The following is a 20,802-nucleotide window of genomic DNA, read 5'->3' as shown; positions in this document are numbered from 1 at the left end:
TGCCATGGCGAAAATCCACGAATTACGGTTTGAACTGCTTGACCATCCACCTTACTCACCAGATCTAGCCCCAAGCGACTTCTTTTTGTTCCCTCATCTAAAAATTGCGCTCGGAGGACAGAGATTTTCGTCAAATGAAGAGGCAATCACCTTCGTGAACAATTATTTTGCAGAGAAAAACGCCGAGTACTATTTCGACGGGTTACAGAGATGGGAGCATCGCTGGGAGAAGTGTGTAGATTTACAAGGAGACTATGTTGAAAAATAAAAAACAATTTTCAGAAAAAATGACTTGTATCTTTGTTAGGTCGGAAACTTTTCAGACCACCCTCGTACATGTGCGCGGGTGTTCGTCGGCGCCACGCATGACCTGCATCCCTCGGAAATCATCGCGCCCCTTTGTTTTCAGATGCGCGGATCTCGTTACGGATCTTGATTCCGGCGAACGTTTCTGGAGACGCGTCGACTTCGCGAGCGGGCTCTTCGGAGCGGAGACGCGACGAAAAGTGATGAATCGAATGAATGGATAGATTACGTGGTGCACGGCTGCGTGACAAATATTTACGATAATCGACAGCTCAAAGTGTCAAACCCTCCTCCCTTGAAATTTGTTATCATTTTCGTTTCCTCAATTCATTTTACTTTTGTTATGTAGAAGCATTTGTAATTTTGTGAAACAAGTACGACGCAAACTTTGCAGAAAAGTCAATATTTCGTAAAGTTTGGTAAAGTTTTCGACTACGCGGCATCCCCTTAAATGATATCTCGCGTTCACGATTGAGTGAATCCTTCGACCGCCTATATTTAATCGTACCCTCTAAATTTCTTGAAGTGGAATCTCAATCAAAACGAAAGTGGCAGTTTCGAAGCGATAGTGAAAATACTGTTGCTTAAAATCGCATGGGTGAAAGTATTTCTTAGAGTAGATTCTGACTCCATATAAGCGGATGTTTCGAACAATTAGAGTGAAAATGTTTCTGCGGGGATAGAACGAATCATAGATTCACTTTTCAATTTCGAGTGTGAACTGAATTCACGATTCAGAGTGGAGAATTCACTCTGTACGAATGAAAAGCCACTCGAATGCGACTCGGTGATCGCTCCGTTTTTTGAGTGAAATTTCACCCCGAGAAATTTAGAGAGTATACTGCGCGTTTTCACGTTTTTTTACGCTTCATGTTTGACAATAATAGAAGTGGACGATCTGCCAGGTACTCGTGGTAATACTTTCTAACCTTTTAAAGCACAGAACCTTCAAGATTTTAGTTCTAATAAAATATTCATGTCACATGTCTAGAATGACAATCCAAGAGATCATCCCTCTTGAAACTAATTTTTTTCCTATTTTCCTATTTTTACAGAATAAACGCGCAAACTGAAGCGAATACTACGAACAACACAAAAAACCGGTGGAGTGCATTACTATGCACTAACCTAACCTAGACTAAGCGGTGATTTCGTTGCGAGATTACTATGCTAGAAGCTACGATTTGGTTCTAATAGGTAAAACCATTATGCTCCAAAGAGTCTAACATCGCACCGCGTACAGTCATATCTTTTGGGAGTATACTCTCTTAAAGTGAATCAGTGAATCAGTCGCTGATATCAGTTATAAATATAGCACTGAGCAGTTTCAGTGCTGTACTTATAGCTATAAATCAGTGTATATTTACTGCTTTCAATGATTCACTTTAAGAGAGTATAGTGCAATCTAGGTCTGTAAAACCCGGGCAGATGTTGAAGTTACTACCATAACTTCGTTGTGAAAATGAATATTTTTCAGCATATTTTTTCCACAGAAATATAGAGAAGCTTTAGCTATGAGACAGTAGCGCAATAAAATTCGCGCAAATAGATTTGCGCTGTTCCCTGAAATGTTCCCGAACCCTTTTACGAGAGTCGGTGAGCGATTGAATATCCGCTCGGGTGTCACAGACCCAACGTTGTACGCGGAGGATTGAATCCCCTATTCGCGTTCCCTCGGAATAATAATTTTTCCTTTATTCACGTAGACAATGCGCTCGTGTGACAAACTGCAGCCCGCGCTTTTTTCACGCGAGTCGCGTCTCGCGCCTTATGCCTCTCATTATTATCGCGACACGTTTTCTCCGCGTGCGATGCGTCGCCGAGTGCTCAAAGGTTCTTGCGAGCTTGGCGGGCGAAGAGGAAGGCTGCGGAGGAATGGGAAAACGCGCGTATACTATACCGCACGACGAAATCGAGACGGAAAATCATCACTCGACGTTGCTCGCTCGAGCGAAACCGTGAAAACCTCATCCCGTACGGATATCAAACGCGAGCTCGGCTCGTGGAAAAACGAAATCCGACAATGGCGACCTGTCCCCCGTCGTTGTGCCTTTTACCGGCGCGGCATGAATGAGAGACTGCCAGAGGAACACGACACGAAACAAAGGACCGCGTTCAATTTCGCAGAGAGCACCGAGCGGAGGTAAGGAGGTTTAAACGAAGTTAGAGATTCGATCTTTTTCCTCGGTATTCGATTCTCTCTCTTTCTCTCTCTTCAGCAAACCGACCGGTCCGGTCACACAATGCTTGGCGTTGAGTAGATGGCTTTCCGGGTCGATTGCCGTCGCTTTTTTCTCGGTACAGCGCGCGCGCACGTGTCGTTTGCATTAGCCGGGATGATCGAGGACTCGGCGGGCGACTCGGTGGACTTCAGCGAGCTGATTTCTCCATGTTTCGGACGTGTTACGGCTTTTTTCAGGCATCGGGTCAGCCAATCTTCCACCCTGCCCGACGGCAAATGCCGTCGGAACGTTGAAGGATCATTAACAACGAGGGCGATCACTTTCGACGAGTAAGAGAAAAGTGCCAATGCTCCCGAACACGTAGGATAAAAACACCTCCATTTATTGATCTCCTTCACGGTCATTGGCACTCTAGAAAAACCTGAATTCTCTCGGCGATCAGCGACAGTTGTTCGTACTTTCAGCTTGCAGAGCGTCCTCCTTTTGAGAAAAATTCTACTGAACATCTACAGCATATGTAACGTCAACAACTGTAGATTTTTAGTGAAATTTTCCTCAAATAGGATGCGTTTTGGAGGGCAACGAACGAAGCTCTCTTTTGGAGCAACAAGTTTAACTGCAATGCAACGTTGGTCACGAGAGAAACCAGGTTTTTTCTGAAATACTAATGGCTAAGGGGAAAATAATTAAGCGAGATTTCACTACGTTGTTCCTATCTTTAAGTGCGAATATTCAAACTTTCTGCATAAAAAAAAAAATATATATATATAAAATATCAAATATATAAAATATATATTCTATGTTAAAAATTTAAATATTCGTGTATTCAAAGACAAAACAACAAAAATGTTCGGGATCAGGTGCGCGCTCGGGAATTGGTATTTCTATCTTCATTCATCTTCATTGAATGCGATAGAATTGGATTTGACTCGAAAATCGAGCCAAACTTTTCGACTGAACTAGATTTTTTCCGGCGAAGAGGTGATTATCGAAGTATTCATCTGCAATCGCTTTGCGCACCCTCCACCTGAAGTTGAAACTGTTTACGACGGCTTACACCAGCCGCTTCGGCGGAAAATGCGCGCGGATAATGTCACATAAAAATTTCGACCGAATAATGCGCTCTCGCGCATTTTTACAAAATAAATACGCTGCCGTTCGGAATGCAAATGCGGGCGCTTTCGCATCGCGAAATATGAGGGTAGCATGGCGTTTTTTCTAAATGCAAATCTGTTTACATCTGCATCGCAAAATACTGAAATAATATTCTTGCGTGCCGCGCGCCCCATAGTACTACGAATTCGAAAATGTGAGTGCGCGCACTCACTCGCATTCCGAGCGCGTAATAAAGCTAGGAACACGACGCGCGATTTCATGCCTTCTGACAATCGCATCGCATGATTCCAGCTTAAAGGATTCAGACAGGATCCTGACAGAAGTAAAAATTAGATAAAGTTCGAAGAGAGTTGTAAAAAATTGTACACTAATAGGAGTATGAATTTCTTCTATTGCGTATGCCTATCAAGTAAGCATTTAACAATACCCTAGTATTTAAAAAAAAAACGGAAAAAAATTCATTAAAAAACTTTAAACGCTTAAAATAGCATTTTTTAAAAATCGTAATCATAACTTGAGAATGGTTTATTCGATTGTTAACGTTCGACACAAATGTTTACCATAATTGCCACGGTTTGCGGAGGCTTCCCGCAAATTTCAAAACCACTTTTCATTTATTTATTTTAAAAACTCGAATTTTTCATAACTCTCATTTTGCGAAATATTATTGTTTTTTCTCGTTTTTTTTATCGAAATCCGTTTCGATAACTATAACTCTAATGAATAAAGGAAATGCAGTGCTTATTTCAAGGCGCTCCTGTTGAGACTAAGGATATTTACCGTTGAAGAATTTGCAGATTCTTTTGCCAAACAGAATTGAAGTGACGTTAACGTTCGCCAAAAAATTGAATTCCTTTTTGTGCCAAAATATTGCGTTTAATACATTTAATAGACATTCATAAAAAAATGTATAGTCCTATTAACTTTTTACAAACCCCCAAATTTCATCGAATTTTTATTCCTGTCAGAATCCCGTAACTCTGAGACGCGAAATTACTTCGAGCGAGAATTAATTTAGACAAAGAGAAAGAAAGCGAAGGCAGGCGGAAAGTGGGGAGGGAAAGGGAATTATTATTTCGACACACAATACTGTTTCAACTTCGAACTTTAACGTCGAGCGCAGAGCTTCCAGAGCGTGCAGACTGCGCGCGAATTCACGCAATATTTAAACATCGTGACGCGAAGCTCCGTGTCGCAGAGTAACATTTAATAATTGACCCTAACGAAATGCAGCCATATTTCCAACGTTGAAATTAACTTTAACGGATGCGAGCGCGCGAATAATGTCCGATGACGAGGCCGGCGATGGCAACCTGAATCGCGATTCGATGCGCGAATCACAATTCACCCTTTTGCGGAGGGTTAAGCCGACCATTTCCGCGTAATTCTCAATATTTAATGAACACGCATCGAACATTGTTGTCGATTAACGCGTTCTGACCGTCGTTAAAATTCATCTCGCCGCAGTAGCGATCCCATAAATAAATCGATCGAATTGATGTCGCATCTCTGATGAAAAGGAACGTGATTTTCGTCCTTGCAAAATTGACAGCGCGCTCACACGCAGCACCGACCGGGTCGGTGGGGAATTGAGCGCGACTGAGAGCCAAAACGGCATGAATCCGATGGCGGAGTCGAGGCAACGCCCCGCAGAAGTCGCGTTAATGATAAAACGATCGGTCACTGACCTCCAGGAAATCCTTCACGGTGGCGTCGACGACCATGAGCGGCCGTTGTATCAGATGGACCACGCCGTTGCGCACCGGGATGTTTGCCTTCACTATTTCTGCCAGCACCACTCCGGTCGGGTGATTCGGGTCGCCCACTATTGTATTCGATTTGACGTAGACTGCAAATTGGACTATCGATTAGGACACCAGAATACACAGAGACTACTGTCGTAGAGCAGACGTGCCTCTTTTAGCCTCTTGCCGAAGATCACTTCGTCAAGCACGCATGTCAAGCTCGAAACCGTGTCAAAAGCGCGGCAATGAGTGATTTCATTTGCGATGCATAATAATAATATCTCGCTTGGTCGAGTATAAATTAAACCACGCCGTCACTCTAAGGGATCATGTATTAAATGGAACTAACTCGTCTGAGAGGAGAGAATACAAAAATTTAACAAAAATACTGAATAAATTATCAAGGCTGTTATATTCTGATCAGAAATTTATCCCACGGTCCTGGACGTAAAATGCGCTACGATATCGCGAGTGGCAGTCCCTTCGGGGATTGAACTCGAGAGCTCAACCCAACAGATCGATGTATGTAAACTTTACAGAGCAACTTTAAATATATTAAATCGCGAAATTCAGCAACGTTGAGTCCCTTGTGATTAGTCAGATTGCACTCATATTTATCGCACAGAATGAAGAATGAACGATAAAATACGAAAGAAATGATCAAAATTTGCCCCAAGCAATACGTTATAATAGATATAAAATGAAATACTGAATGTAACTTTTAGTAAATTTGTCGTTGCATCAACAAAAAATTCACATTATTGTGCATAATGTAATTTTAATAACAAATATATTTATCTTATCTATATTTAATTAAATTCTATATTTACTTCGTAAATGTAATTTAAAAAATTGTAATTGTTTCCATCACATGGATCGTCTGACGTCGCGGTAATCATGAAGGTTTATCTGGGCAGAGTGGTGTTCTCGTTCTTACCTTTATTATGCGCTTGCAGAAAGCTGATGGTGACTTTGAGATTCTCGGAGAATACGAGGGCCGGATGGGGCACGTTGTCCGGCGTCGGCGCGGTGAAGAGGACATGGTTGGGTATGACGTGACCGTCGATCACCAGCGAATCGATCTTCTGCGGCCGCGGTTCCGGCTGGAACAGAGAGACGGGACATCGTCCTCGTGAGGATCGCGTGAGAGCACGTCGACGATTTGACCCGGCTTGCGAAAACGACGCGATTTTCACGCGAGAAGCGCGCACGAGCGCATAACGAGTCCCATATTTTCCGCAAGTGATCCGCGACGTTCTGGCGGCTTGTGCGCGCATTGTGTGCACGTCGCACCTCCTTGTTACCGGATACACGCATCCTTTCAGCGAACTCGGACCCAGCACAAAGGCGCGGCGACCACGTCGTCATAGCAACTCGATTTCCGTGCGCACTCACGAACTTTAAATCCTATCCTTACGCGGCGACGAAAGTCGCCGTCGACGAGAAGCGCGCGCGCAGACCCCCGATATCGGCCCGTGGGGTTCCCTACGAAGCGATGACCTCGTTGGGACGAACAACTTTTCGGGATCGAGTCGCGCGCGCGCCCCTGTCGTTACAACACCCTTCGCCGCTCTCGCCCACCCTCGTGTGCGCCCTCGCGTTCGCGTGTTTTTTCCTCGCTTTTCCGTTCGAACCCAAGTCCGGTATTGCCGCGTATGTAGAGGCGCGAAACTTCCGGTAATTTCTGACGGGATGGCTCGTTTACCCACCCGGCTCCGGCTTTTACGCTTCAAGTTGGATTACGCGCCGGCGAGCGGGCGCGCGTGAAGGTGTCCATTGTGTATATGGGCGAGCGCGGCGTTGAAAATCGGGGGAAAAAGCGGAATTCCGCGCCGAAGTGTAGCGATGCGGGCATAATAAAATCCGAGGGAGGTGTGTGGGACGCGAGAGTTCGCGTACAAACGAGATTCATGATTTTTAATTGTTTTCGCGTCCGTCGAGAGTTAATGGGCATTTCTTGAATAAAAAAAAAAGAGAGGAGGGAGAGTGAAGGAGGGAAAGAGAGAGAGAGAGAGAGAAAGGGGGAGGAAGAGAGGGAAAGATAGAGAGAGAGAGAGAGAAAAGAGAAACCAAATTAAAAATTTTAACGCTGTAAAATTTGCAACGCGGCGAGTTCCGGCGAAAAGCTCGCGGGACAAAGGGAAGTTGTAGCTGACGCGTAACTACTCGGCAACAATTTTCCGCGCTGCTTGTTTTGCCCACTTTCGGAAAAGCGATAAAGGCGGATACGAAATTTTCACGGTTTACTCCGATTTCAAGGGAGCTAATCGAATCGGGAATGCCGGGAATGCGCGAGAATTTCCGGGCGGACGAATTTTTCCGCGTCGCGTCGCGGCATGGCGCGATCGAGCCTTCATAAGGATTTCACAAGCTTCTGCATAGTAACGCTCCGAGGGGAACATCGCGCGCACGCGGCGAACGGCGGTTCAACGTTAAGATGGATTTGCACACGACGTCACGAATGTCGCACTTGTAACGCGACGTTTGGAACGTCTAAATGCCACGCGTGTATCTGCACGGAATAATTTACACCCGCTGGTAAAATGTCACGGCGCATGTAACGCCGCTGCGACACGATGCTCCGTACGGGACGTTTTGAATGCGAGCGTAAATCCTGCAGTGTCTGAGAGCCGCTATCGCCATGTCGCGTAATTATTTCAAAGTGCGTCCCCTTTCCCCCTTCTTCTCACCTATATTACGCGCGAATATCGCGAAAGGCTTCTTAATCCTCGAGCTTGCCGCACGTTAGATTTCAAGATCGAACGTAAAGCGTTGGACCGATCATCGCACAGAGACAAAAATGTGGTCTGGTGTTTGTAACTATAATCGCGTAGAGAAACAATTACTGCACATGGTGGTTAAGGAAACTATTTTTTATGAAATTCTGCTATAATGTTGATGATGGTGATTTTTAATGATGTACATTACTACTATTTTTTTGTAGAGACGACCAAAAAATATGGTTGGGACCAAAAATAACTATAATTTCAGTTGGATCAACCATCTTTTTTTCTCTCAATGCGTTGACAAATCAGTCGTAAAACATTCAACGTTGGTGTTTGTCGGTGAAACACTCAGTTACCGTCATCCCGTAGTCATTAACACTCTAACTGAGCAACCTAGTTTTTCTTGTTAAGAAGGTAGAAACAATTCCGCAACAGCCCTATTATGAAGCCGTATTATGTATAATATAATTTTGTGAATGGAAGAATTGCAGTTGACCATTGCGATTAAAAGCTTCTGATCCCTGCATTTTATGATTCAAGAAAAGATCCCCGCGACTGAAACTGCGAACAACCGCCACTGATTTCGCAAGTTTCAAGAACGTCGGTGACTAGACGAGGATCAATAATAATTGCGTAATTCATCTTTTCCTTTCCGTGATCACTCGTGGATTCTCTTTAAACGAGCGCGCGCGTCCTCTCGATTATCCCGTGTCACTTCAAACGAGGTGCGACGCGATTGCCCGCGAAATCTCCTAAAAGGAGTCGCGGGGAAGGATATTAAAATCACTCACCCCCGAATGATCAATTCACGAAGGTTGCTAAGCCGCTTACCTTGAAACCCTCGTCAACGGGGATGAAGAAGGTATAACGTCCCTCGGCCTTAAAGATGCCCTCCTTCTTCTCGATGACGATCCGCTGTCGGAAGGTACTGCAAGAGCGACAGAAAAAGAAAAGAATGAAAAAAAATGAAAGAGGTTAATTATGTCGGCGCAACGACGCGCGACGCTGAAATGTCTGACGTTAATAAGACAAACGAGGAAAGTTCGTGCATCTATTTACGTTATTTAAATTATCCCGCCCTCTCGCTTTCTCTCTGTCCGCAAGTTTTTGTATTTATATTTAAATCAGAAACTGTGCGCATTTTAATTGGCAAAACGACGTGAATTGTACTCTGAGAGCGGCCGGTGATAACAATTTGACATGAAATATTTAAATTAAGCGTGCTGGAGTTATTTTAAGTACATCGAATATACGTTATAAATACATATGATATTGAGCAAATATTATTCATTTCCAGTGTTCCGTAAGTTTATATGTCGCAAATCTATCGTAAGTTCGTCACATAAATATTAAATTTATTCGAAATACATATCCTAAGTCATAGAAATTACAATCGGGAATGTTAAATTGAAAGAAAAATTCGGTTTGCTTGCTATATAAAATCAAACTAACTTTTTCTTCGATAAATTCTTATAATATTCTTGCAAGGAGAAGAAATTCTTTTTTTCCGTATGTATGATAATGAACTTTTCTAAAATCAGCGTACCGAGTATAATTTTAATAATAATAAAAATATTATTAATATATTATTAATATATATATATATATATATATATATTATTAATATTAATTATATTAATATATTATTAATATTAATTATTAATGTGAATAATTTTAAGACTACTATTAAGATTCTTTTTGTTGAAGATAATCATTATTTAGAAGAAGAAAAATTGAGCAAGCTTTTCTTAGCAACAGAATGACATTTTTTTGCATGTACGTGATATGAAACTCTTTTTCCTTAAAAATATCCGAAGGACTTTAAAAATTCGGATTCTAATAAAGTATTCATGTCTAGAATGACAAGCCGAGAGATCCTTTTAAAATGAATAGGTGATCTCACGGTGAAAGCACTGTGCACCGAAGGGTTAATCGAAAATAAAAAAATTCGAAATCGAATGTTTTACGGTGGAAGGAAAGATTCTTCAGGGAAGTGTCGCGAGAATTTAACGACCAAGATCGGAAAGTCTAATAGTAACGACGATCTCACGGAGCCTCGATGCAGCTCTCTCCGAGGACATCTCCGCGAAATGGTGCTATCAGAACGCGATATACGCGTTGAGGATGGATCTCTCCTCCGAGAGTCAAGGGCGCGAAAAACTTCCTTCCCACGCGTTCCCGCGCGATAAGCGTTCTCGTTACTCTTTCGGATTCGCCTGTTCTCGAAAACCGTCGTCGAACTCGCGTCTTGCAAATGCGCCGAGGTACTCTGGAACCCTTGGCACTCTGATTCACCGTAGTCGCGAATTACCGCGCGGCCCGAACATTCCCTCTCTATCTCTTATACTTACCGTACGCGATGGTCGCCCAAATTGAGATTCTCGCTCTGGTTCAAGAACTGAAAGGCGTTCGGGTTGTAGATCGGCGACTCCGCCGAATTGGATCGCACCGGCTCCAGCACTTCGTTTATAATGTGCAGAACCTGAAACACAGAACGGGACGCGAGAGGTTAGTTGGGAAGAACGATGACATCGAGATGCGGTACTCTTGGAGATCAATTTCTACGTATTGCGCGATGGATCACGAGGAGTCTCATGTTCACTGCACTGAAACCGGAGAGTCGAATCGCGATATTTTCCCCGTCCTCGTAAAAATGAGAAATAAATAAAACGACTGATGCATTAATACGCCACTAAATCAACACATCACGGTCATTTACAATCGTGTTTACATTTGCCCTTTTATTTTTATTGAGTATAAAAATTGATATTTTTGGAAATATAGCGAAAAATAAAACGTTTATTTCAATAAAAAGTGCGTGTGATGTATAATAGGAAAAATCGGGCACGCTCGCAGTCATCAGATAGGATTGATGAAATAACATGATAAAAATTTATGAAAAATCTAAATATGATATTGGAAAAATGCATTTGTATCGAGGATTCTCGCCCTAAGAGCTGCAATTATAAACATAGTGTATCATCAGCAAATATACTATACCTAAATCAAAGCGTTTACTCTGAGAGAAAAGGTCTCTAAGAAATAGAAAATATTTATTTGATGGGTATTAATAACGTATTTATATTTATATTAATATACAATATTTTTCTTTTTCCGACCTTCAATCTAATAAAATTTCAAGTTTCGCGGAATCTTGAGAACCTCTGATCCAACTAACGCGCGCGCGAGGACGAAGTTAATCTTGTCAAGTCGAACGATCCATGAATCCGACCCAGCGGGCTAAGACGAAGTGAGACAAACCGACGTCAAGCTCGGCGCGGAAGAACGCTCGTGGGAACGGGGACACGGTGAGAAAGAGAGACACCAGGGATGAAGCCCGAGGTGGCGGAAACGGAAGCGGATAAGCGGCCCAGAAAGAGAGCTCGGTAGGTGCACGTCGCGAGTATTTATCCTGCGGCGACGAGCGCGGGTTATATCGAATCTGTCAGAAACAACTGACGCGCTTTAATGGCGAACTCATGAAGGGAGGAGGGTAGGGAAGGGCAAAACATATTTGTTTATGTGTCTGCGCGTTTACGTGCAGCGCTATAAAATCTTCCCCGGTGTGCGCGAGAGCTCCGGGTTTCTCCTCCGAAAGCAATCGCGAGAGAAGGAGAAAGAACGGAGCTGTGCGAATCTCCTCCCGCCGCGCCGTGCTTTTTCTCAATTTTATTTGCACGCGGCTATTTATTTGTGTAGTTAGAAATTTCTATGAAGCCCGTCTCTTTCTTACTCGCTTGATCGTTCTGCCACCCCAAGCCGCGAATATACCGAACAATAAGTTTATGAGGTCTCACGATTGTCGCAGGGCTACGAGGAGAGGTAGTTGTCGCTTAGTCTTGCTCGTTTTTTACTCCTTCCTCTACGCACTCGGTACAACAAGCTATTTCACGGGTGTCAAGTCGCAGGAAAGTGAGAAGACGTAGGAAACCCACGCCAATCCCATTGCGCATCCGTCGGGAGCGGTGCGCCATCATTTACCATTCCGAAAAGGAAAAAGTTGGCGACTAAAACGCTACCGCCGCTATTTATTCGCTCTCCCCCGCGATCGCCCTGACTCCCTTATCCCTCGCAAGAGATATCCCGATACCCTGGTAACTGTTTGCCTTCCTCTGTGCGGGAAGGAAAAGAATACGGGGATTCTGGCGGCATAAGCGTCGAAGTTGCAACCCCCCGAGAGATTTTGTCGTCCGCGGAATACCATTTCGAGCGTGCTTTTGTTTCCAGCTTCTTGTTGCCGAGCACGTACATTTGTAATGGATTATTGAATGCTCGTGAGCCCCGCGATATACACACACTTCGCTTTAATATGTTTCTATTATAATATCTTTAACTTCCTCCCTCTTTCCTTTGTATTCACAAATCGAGTTAGACTCAATATCACATTTCGCTATATTTTGTTGTACCTATTGCCGTGTCATAATAAAATCCAACGTGTTCCTCACTGTTCAGAATCGAAAATTTGTGCTATTATCGAGTTGTTGGACTCAAATATTCAATTTATCACAGTGAAAAACTGTAAAGGATTGATATGTTCATGCTGCAGGCAGGCGAACGAAGTAAAACAATAAAACACGATATCGACGCGTATCGACAAATGACATTAATAATATTGTAACCAACACTCGAAGTATAGCGTAGTATTGTTGTTTATACGGATAACGATTGTTGTTTATCCTCGATTCATAAAATATTTCCGACGGGAATAAATGTATTTGTAAATATAGCGTTATATATGTGGGATGATACGAACCCTAAATAGATTCAATAAAATATTTCCCGAGAACCTCGCGCGCTTTTTAATATACGCAGGGCGTTTGCAAAGCAGATATAATTAAATATCCTCGCGATCCATCGTGGCCGCGCCGACAGTTTTAATACGAGACATCCATCACGATGTCTGTAAAGATGAGGGGTGCAAAAAAAGAAGCTGGTCGCTCGGTCGTGCAGAAAGTTGGCGCCTATGAGTTCCGAGTGAAGCGAACGCGCGCGCGCGCGTGCGAAAAAGAGAGTGTGTGAGAAAAAGAGAGAGAGAGAGAGAGAGAGAGGGAGAGAGAAAGAGACAGGACAACGCGGAAGATCGTATGATAAGAGAAGAAAAAGGGAGAAGGAACGTGTCCCATTTATCCAGCGTAGTCGCAGAAAAAGGATAGCGACAACGGGACGGCGGAGTGTGGTGGTTGGCTAGAAATGAATCGTTTTACTTACCGAGAATGAGGGAGGAAAGCGAAGTTTGTGTGTTCCTTACGGGATAAGACGGGCCGAGGCAGGACGGCCATTTATCTTGCTCGCGGTCGCGACTCGTCGGGAAGAGAGGAGATCGAACGTTTGCCAGGACGAATCCTTAATTTCCCGCGCGTCTAACCCACCTACGCCCTTCTTCACGTGACGTTCGATTCGCTCCCCGTTAAAAAAAAAAAAACAACAAAAAAAAATAAGAAAGAACAACAGCTGATCGTAGTGGTGATGCGGAGCCTATAGATTTAATAAAGAATAGAGTGCGCACTCTCGGAAATTACACGATGCACCATTTCATGCTTTCTTACATGCTGAGAACCGGCAATTCACTGCGGTTCACTGCGTGTATCGTGCATTGAAAGATTTATGCAGAGAACTGAGCTGCCTGAGTCAGCACGCACGTCAGAGGCCATGTGAAATGTGATGGCATGTCAAGTGTTTATGGAACGGCTGTTCTTTTCAGCCTGAACTGGTGCATAATGGTGCAATAAATTGGAACGAAACAAATATAATTTGTCCCATTGTAACTTTTTGCAGTTCAGGTATAGTTCAACTAAAAAAAACAAACCTGAAATGTATTTGCCTCACTCTAACTTATTACACCAATGTGCACCAGTTCAGGCCGTTCGGCTAAAAAGAACAGACCTATGATTGAAGATGACGATTGATGATGGCATCCGATCAATCGAGACCGCGTTAATCCGCCTGAGAAGCCATTCGTATTAGTAAAAGCTCGAGTTTCTTGGCATCTCTCCTGATATTGCACGCGGAAAATCGGGCAGCGAGTCGAGCTCGGCCTACCACACGGTATCGTAAAGTTAACGCTAATTAAACTTTACCGATAGTTGCGCGTCGGGCCATTCGCGAACTCTCTCCGAGCGGACTCCTTCTTAATCAGCCCGGCCACCCATATTCGCGGTCGGGGATGGTACACGGGGGTGCGAGTTATCATCTCAATACACAGCAGCCCCCGAACGCGCGTTCGCTTATTTCTCCCGGGCGCGCGCCTCGCCGCGAGATAATTACGATTCGCGCGCTTAACGATGAATTACCGTGCGCGAGCGAGCGCGCCCGCCTTCGCGATAAATTAGCAGAGCGGAGATTAAAATTGTCCCGCGATTTGGACCCGTCACAGATAGGTATGCGAGGAGACTTTAAAAACGCGCCTCGCCGCCATTGAAATCGGAGGGTGAAAAACCGTCGCGTTCTCGTTTCATGAATCCGAATTGATGATCCGCGATGATCCGTCATGAGACGGCGATTTTGCGGCCGCTGAATTATGAGACGCACCGACCAAAATACCCCATCGCGATTTGAAAGTAGCGAGTCGCGTGACTCGTTAAAATATCGGGTTGTGTTTAACAAATCGACTGCCGCGCTGATTTCCACTGATTGCTCCGAAGCTTTAACTAAAGCTCGGATGACCACAAATGCGGGTGAACGAATTAAATTTGTTGCGCCCCATTGATTACATCTTGCGCGCGAATCAGTGCTGTACTGAAGCACTGGTGGTTTCCTCGTCGCAGTTAACGTGTTCATTATTCTGCTCTCTTATCGCGTGTATTTCCTTGTTAGATTAGCAACTGTCTTGAAGCGCAGCGGCAACGTGACTCCCGAGTTATCATATATATTTAACATCTTGATGCTCGTCACGTCCTCCAGAGGAGAAGTCTTCCAATTAAACACTTTCCATTTTATACAAATTTAGAAAATAACAGACCCCGTACTCCCAGACGTCTTCTCCCTCTTTCTCTCTTTCTCTAGGTAAAACGGTCTTGCTCTTCAATTAGCGTCGGAAATGTGTAAAAGGAGAGACAAGGAAAGAGAAAGAGAGCGAGAGAACAAGGAAAGCCGGGAACGGTGGAGCGTTTAAGTTTGCAGTTGACGTACGTTAATAATTTTATACGCGCGGCGAGTCGCGGCTATTAAGTAATCAAATGCATTCTTTCCGCATGAATATTCAAGACGAAAGCGAGAGAAAGGGAGAGAGAGAGAGAGAGAGAGAGAGAGAGAACGCGCGCGAGAAGGTAATTCCATGCAAAGTGGAGAATTCCAAATCCGAATTAGCTGGCGCGCCACGCGAGTAGTCATCGTCGGTATAGAAATCGCGCTAAATTTCATCGCCGAGGAAGCTTCTTCTCCGTCTTACGCTTCGTTCAATTATCGTTGTTCAATTATCATCGAGATTTATGACAAAGAAATGTAAAAGAAAACGAGCGGACGAGGGCGCCGGGCGACGACGACGCGACGGAATCGCGAGCATTTTCTCTCGAATTGTGCAAAATTCTCGATGGAAATTAACTGATGTGCACTTACAGACACGCGGAGCGCGCGCGCCTATGTGGAGCTGAAACGCCGTTAATCTTTAAAACATGAAATTCCGACTGCAGAATCTTAATCGGCTTTCGTCGATCTGCCGACATCGAGTTGGTCGATGATCGTCGCGCGGGAAGATCGCGAACGAAAATTGGATTATCTCCTTTAAGGTCACTCGGAGATTCATTGAATCCGAGCAGAATGGAGAAGGAGGGACAAAAGGGGATGAAGGAAGGCGCGGTTTGGCTCTCGTACGGAGTAGCTCGATTTTTGTTTTATATCCTTTCTCCGGCGACTTTTATTTCCTTCACCATTCCCGCGCCGTCCTTCTCGCTTTTCACTTTCCGCGCGCTGGGAATGTCCTACTCCCTTTCACATCTCTTTTTCTTTCTTACTCTCTCTCTCTCTCTCTCTCCCTCTCTCCCTTTCGCCTGCATTTTTGTCCAATCTCATTTTCTATTTTCGACGGAGTTCCGTCAACGGCGTACAATGCACCGCGAGTGTATTTTTAACGAGTCTCGCCGATTTTATTTTGATTTTTCATATCGCAACAGGCGGCATAGATGGTCGCGTTCACGTCGACATATATCCCGGTTTTACCCCGCCCTTTAATACAACACGAACGTGAATGATTAAGAACCGTTAAAGCGATCCTTCTGAATATCCGGCGGGTGCGCAATAATTATTGCCGCGCGGGTCGCGCGAATCGACAACGCCGATTATTCCGAAGGAGACGTGTGCACACATACAGTTGCCGCATAAATTAATCAAATTATCGTGCAGTCGGCGTATATGCGCAATTTATTTGTAGAACATAAGCCTTCGATATACCGAGTGCCGAATCATAATAAATTGCCCGGACGCTTAATTAATTCATACGGTTCCGCACTGTCCGTTATTCCCAACGAGGATACGCTCAAATCGCATCTAATGCGCTCACACACACACACACACACACACACGCGCGCGCGGGCACTAAACATGCCTCTTATTCGGACTTTATCGCGCGTTCAAGATTAGTTCTGCTGTTTTGAAGTGGTTGCATCGTGAGTTTCGTGAGAATTTAATGAAACCTTTGCACTACATACACAATGAAATATCATCTAACTGCTCGTGCAATTATAAGAAGATTAATTATTCGAGAGCTGAGATATCAGCAACTAATAAAGCAGACACTTTTTACACATGTCCTTTATGACATGCGCGCCATTTTTTATTGTCACTTTTAATATCTTCTCAACTTCACTGAGAAAAAAAATACTTAAAAATTTATTTGCGCAAGATAAAAGTTTGCTTTTCATAGAAATAAACTTTATTTTATAGAAATTAACTTTATTTTACATAAATAAACTTGGTATCCTACAAATCAGTTTTCCGCCACTTTTCTCAGTGTATATCTGAGAAAGAGTACAATGGGAAATAAAATATTTAAAAATATATTTGTAATTATATTATGTCAGAGGGAACAAAGTATATTTCTGGGAAGCAAAGTTTATTTCTGTAAAATAAACTTTTATCTCACATGCACACACAGGAGTAAACCTTCGAGTATCTTTTTCTCAATGTTCGTTTGAGGAAGTAGTAAATTTGTGAACGTGGCTACCTTGAAAATGCACCATTGAAAATGTGGTACCTTCAACTACTTCAATGCACATTTTTACGTCTTCTCTATTGGTCAGTTTACGAGCATTCCTCCTCTGGGCAACATGGCAACGTGAACGTTACCCGGCCGACCGACCGACGGCATCTTTATTTCCCACAAGACGCAATACCCGGCCCCGATATTCTTCCCCGCGAAAAACTTCATCCCCTTCTCGCAACTATTCTATCGAGCGCGCTCGTCTCTCGCGCGCGATGGCTGATTTTCAATTCTCCTCTCCACGGACAAACCGCTCGCACCGGCGGCGCTGGCTTTCCGCGTGCACTCGACGAGCACCCCCGGCGTTCTCTACCAACCCCCTCCGACCTCCTCGTTCTCCCTTTCTCAACAACAACCCTTCCCGTCGTTCCGCCGCCCCGGCATTTTTCCTCTCCATTAACCGTAACTCTTTAGGCGATCCTACCGACGTCAGTATAGTTATTCGAATTTCTTTAAATTGTTAGAAAACAAGAGCGCAAGAGGGGCTCGAAAGGGGGCTGCGTTCCGGGAGCGTAATGAGATAAAATAATGAGATAAAAAATTCCTCACGGTATTTTGAGATTAAAAACATCGGTTTTCCGTCCCCCTCTCTCTTTCTATCTACCTATATTCCTCTTTCTTGTCTCGCTTCGCCACGCTGCTCGGTGCAGCCTTGACGGCGGATGCGATACGGCGAACTGTGCTGAAATTCGTTGTCGTTGTTCCAATTCGTGAGTCTTTCATCGTTTCGTCAGATTACGAGCGAAGTCGTGGAACGAGTGCGCAAACTGAATCGCGGGGTGACATCGCGGGGAGAAACGATTTTTGTAACTCGGCGCTGGCAGAGGAGGATCCGGTTGCGAGATTCGCGCCGAGACTCGCTCGCTGCAAGGGTGACTTCTGCGCTTACCGGAGGCCGAATAAAATGTCACTCAATCGCCAGGAAGTAATACCGTATTGTATCTTCCGGCGGAAAAGGGAGAGAGAGAGAGGCGAAGAGGAAAGTGAAGGGGACATGCGAGGGAAGAGTGACAACAAATCTGCGAATATATTCTCAAATTGGATCGGAACCTCTCGAATTTCTCTCGTTCTTACGAGCAGGCTGACGCAATAAAACCGGCCATAACTTTCGGGATGAAGGCCTCTTTCTCGCGCGCCTCTCTTCCCCATCTTTTATTTCGACTTCCTGCGTCAGGGTCCGTCAGGAAATCGAAGCTCGCCGCGTAGGATCCTCCTAAGACGCCGTAAAATCCATACCTCGCGAGAAAACGACGCGATGAGACGACGTAATGAGAAAAAAACGAAAAGAGAGAGAGAGAGAGACACGCACACACGCCACGCCGATCGAATTTTCACGGGAATGTTATATCACGCGATATTGAAACGAGAGGCCTCTCGAAACGACAAAGCGCGGGCTCGTAAAGCAAGAGTAACGGCCAGACAAACGTGATGATGATCGAGCGCAGGGAACGTACCGAAAATGTTATTGGGGCTTTAACAGTATAGGCCGCGCGGTGGAAGAATGCGGGCCACGTGCCGGCGATAAAATCCCTCGCCCTCGAGGCGGGTGCATAAGGGATGAGGCGGAGAATTAACCGTATAAGCTATTTACGGCCGACTTAAAATAGTGCGGCCCGGACTGTATTTCTAATCCAGCGCGCATGTCGTAAATACCAATGTCTATAATCATAAAGTGCCGGGACGGACAGTTAAGAGAGAAAAAGGGAGACAGAGAAAGAAAGATAGTCGAATGGCGACGCGATCGTAACGTATCGACGGGCGTAACTCGCGACGTCGAGCGTGCGTTCGTCGAACTTGAAAAGGAGAAAAAAAAGAAGAAAGAGAAAAACGCAACGGAAGACGTGAACGTCGTCGTAAGCCAAGGTGTCCTGGAGCGATCCTCTCCTCCCTTACCCACCCCCGTCGGGGGGCTAAAAAGCGCGTCGCGCAGCCCGCGAAAAGCATAGAGTTGCGTTGTCGGCGGAACATTTCCCTCCATCAAACGCGTGCTGAGCCCCCGAGCTCCCGTCCGAGATGCCGGATAATAGAATATCGTACGTCTGTCGGTGATATGCACAACGGGAAGGGAGGGGGAGGGAAAAGGGGGGGAGCCAATGCGCATAAATCCATTCCTGAGTTGATAGATACGCAACGCGCACGCACGGGACGCTCGCTCCGACTGAAAGCAAGGGATCGTTGACCCGTTCCATTGTCGAGACAGTTCCTATTATTGTCGCACGCGGTACACCGAGAGAGGTATATCGCGACACCTTCAACCGCGCACCCGTAGATTCGCGCGCGCGAACGAGAGAGAGAGAGAGAGAGAGTTCCAGTAAAAAATATTACGCGCGAGCTGTGACTCGCTGGCGAAGAGCGCGGCTTTGAGGTAAATGCGAAAATAATTGCGCGAAAGTGAGGTAAAATGCCCAATTGTGTCGACACTCTCCGAGCCCCATTGACATTCTAAAAGAACCAGGTTTTCCCAGAATTTCCCGATGGCCAATATCCACTTCTACCAAGATCGATAAAAGCTTAACCTGAGTATGAAATCTCTTCGGCAAACTCAGATTAAAGGATGACCGGGGCTATTTGGCAACCGAAGTAAGTTGACGAAATAGATTATTTCTACTGTCCTTTGTCAGATTTCAGAATCAAGCAAACAAAGGGATTTCAAGACCTCAAGGGCTTTGAAGCCATCTTTGATACGTTTAAGAATCTTGCTCGCTTAATTTTGTAACTCTCTCTTGTCAAAAAAATAGAAGAAACCGGTCAACTTACTCCAGTAACCAAATAGTTCCGGATCGTCGATCTCGTGGGAACGACTTCTGTGTGTCTTCAGTCTGAGGTTCTTGCCTGTTCGTTGATTACGATACTGCGATTACGCAGGCGACGTTATTTCACTTTCGTTCCTCTATCAATCACGCGTTATTGAATCGATATCGGGCAATTAATAATTACGGATGATTAATGTAAGTTATTGCAGCGCGCATCGCGGGCTATCCGGCAGGCTAATTGGCGCACTCGCGCTTATTAATGATAATATTACAATCAATCATTATCGCTAATTCTCGCGGAATGTGTACAATATGGAAATTGTAGTTTTTACGTCGATCCCCGCGGGATAATAATTCGAGGGGCCTTCGTGCGGCTCTCCTTGTCGTGACACGTGTACATTTTTGTGTATAATAAATATATTATACCAAATATGTTAAATCCGACATGGCGGTAATTTGTTCAACTTAAAATAGCATTCGGCGGACCGTTTCCTCGTCACGGCGTTCAAAATGGCGAGTGGTTCGTCTCGTCGAATTTCACGCGTGCGCGATTTTTTTCACGACAGCGAGAGACGACTGCTTGATTCCGGTTCGTATCTATTAAAAAATGAGGCGAAAGACGCGATTTATAGAGGCCGATATTTTTCATGCTCCGGTAACGAGCAGGAAGTAGCAGAGGCAATGGAACTTCCGGGTTAAGTGGATGAGAAAAGTTTCCCTAATATTATCGAGAGGCAAGAGAGAAGCGAGAAAGAGACAGAGAGAGAGAGAGAGAGAGAG

General features: G+C 44.6%; 1 protein-coding gene across 12 annotated transcripts in view; it reads right to left on the bottom strand.

Annotated features, from left to right (window-relative positions):
- Positions 1 to 20,802, bottom strand: part of LOC116844446 (fasciclin-1) — a 381,499-nt gene that overhangs the window by 74,666 nt on the left and 286,031 nt on the right. For all 12 annotated transcript variants that reach the window (XM_032815959.1, XM_032815975.1, XM_032815965.1 and 9 more), the window contains 4 exons: positions 10,428 to 10,558; positions 8,908 to 9,004; positions 6,288 to 6,453; positions 5,294 to 5,454 (listed from right to left, as the gene is read on the bottom strand). In XM_032815959.1, coding sequence (XP_032671850.1) covers positions 5,294 to 5,454; positions 6,288 to 6,453; positions 8,908 to 9,004; positions 10,428 to 10,558 — 555 coding nt within the window. The remainder of the gene's footprint in view (positions 1 to 5,293; positions 5,455 to 6,287; positions 6,454 to 8,907; positions 9,005 to 10,427; positions 10,559 to 20,802) is intronic.

The sequence above is a fragment of the Odontomachus brunneus genome, unplaced genomic scaffold (assembly GCF_010583005.1).
Source record: "Odontomachus brunneus isolate Ranch 3 - 2012 unplaced genomic scaffold, Obru_v1 Obru_scaffold_003, whole genome shotgun sequence".
NCBI classification, from domain to species: Eukaryota; Metazoa; Arthropoda; class Insecta; order Hymenoptera; family Formicidae; genus Odontomachus; species Odontomachus brunneus.
Note: the sequence above shows the minus strand (reverse complement) of the source record. Positions and strands in the feature narration are given on the sequence as shown.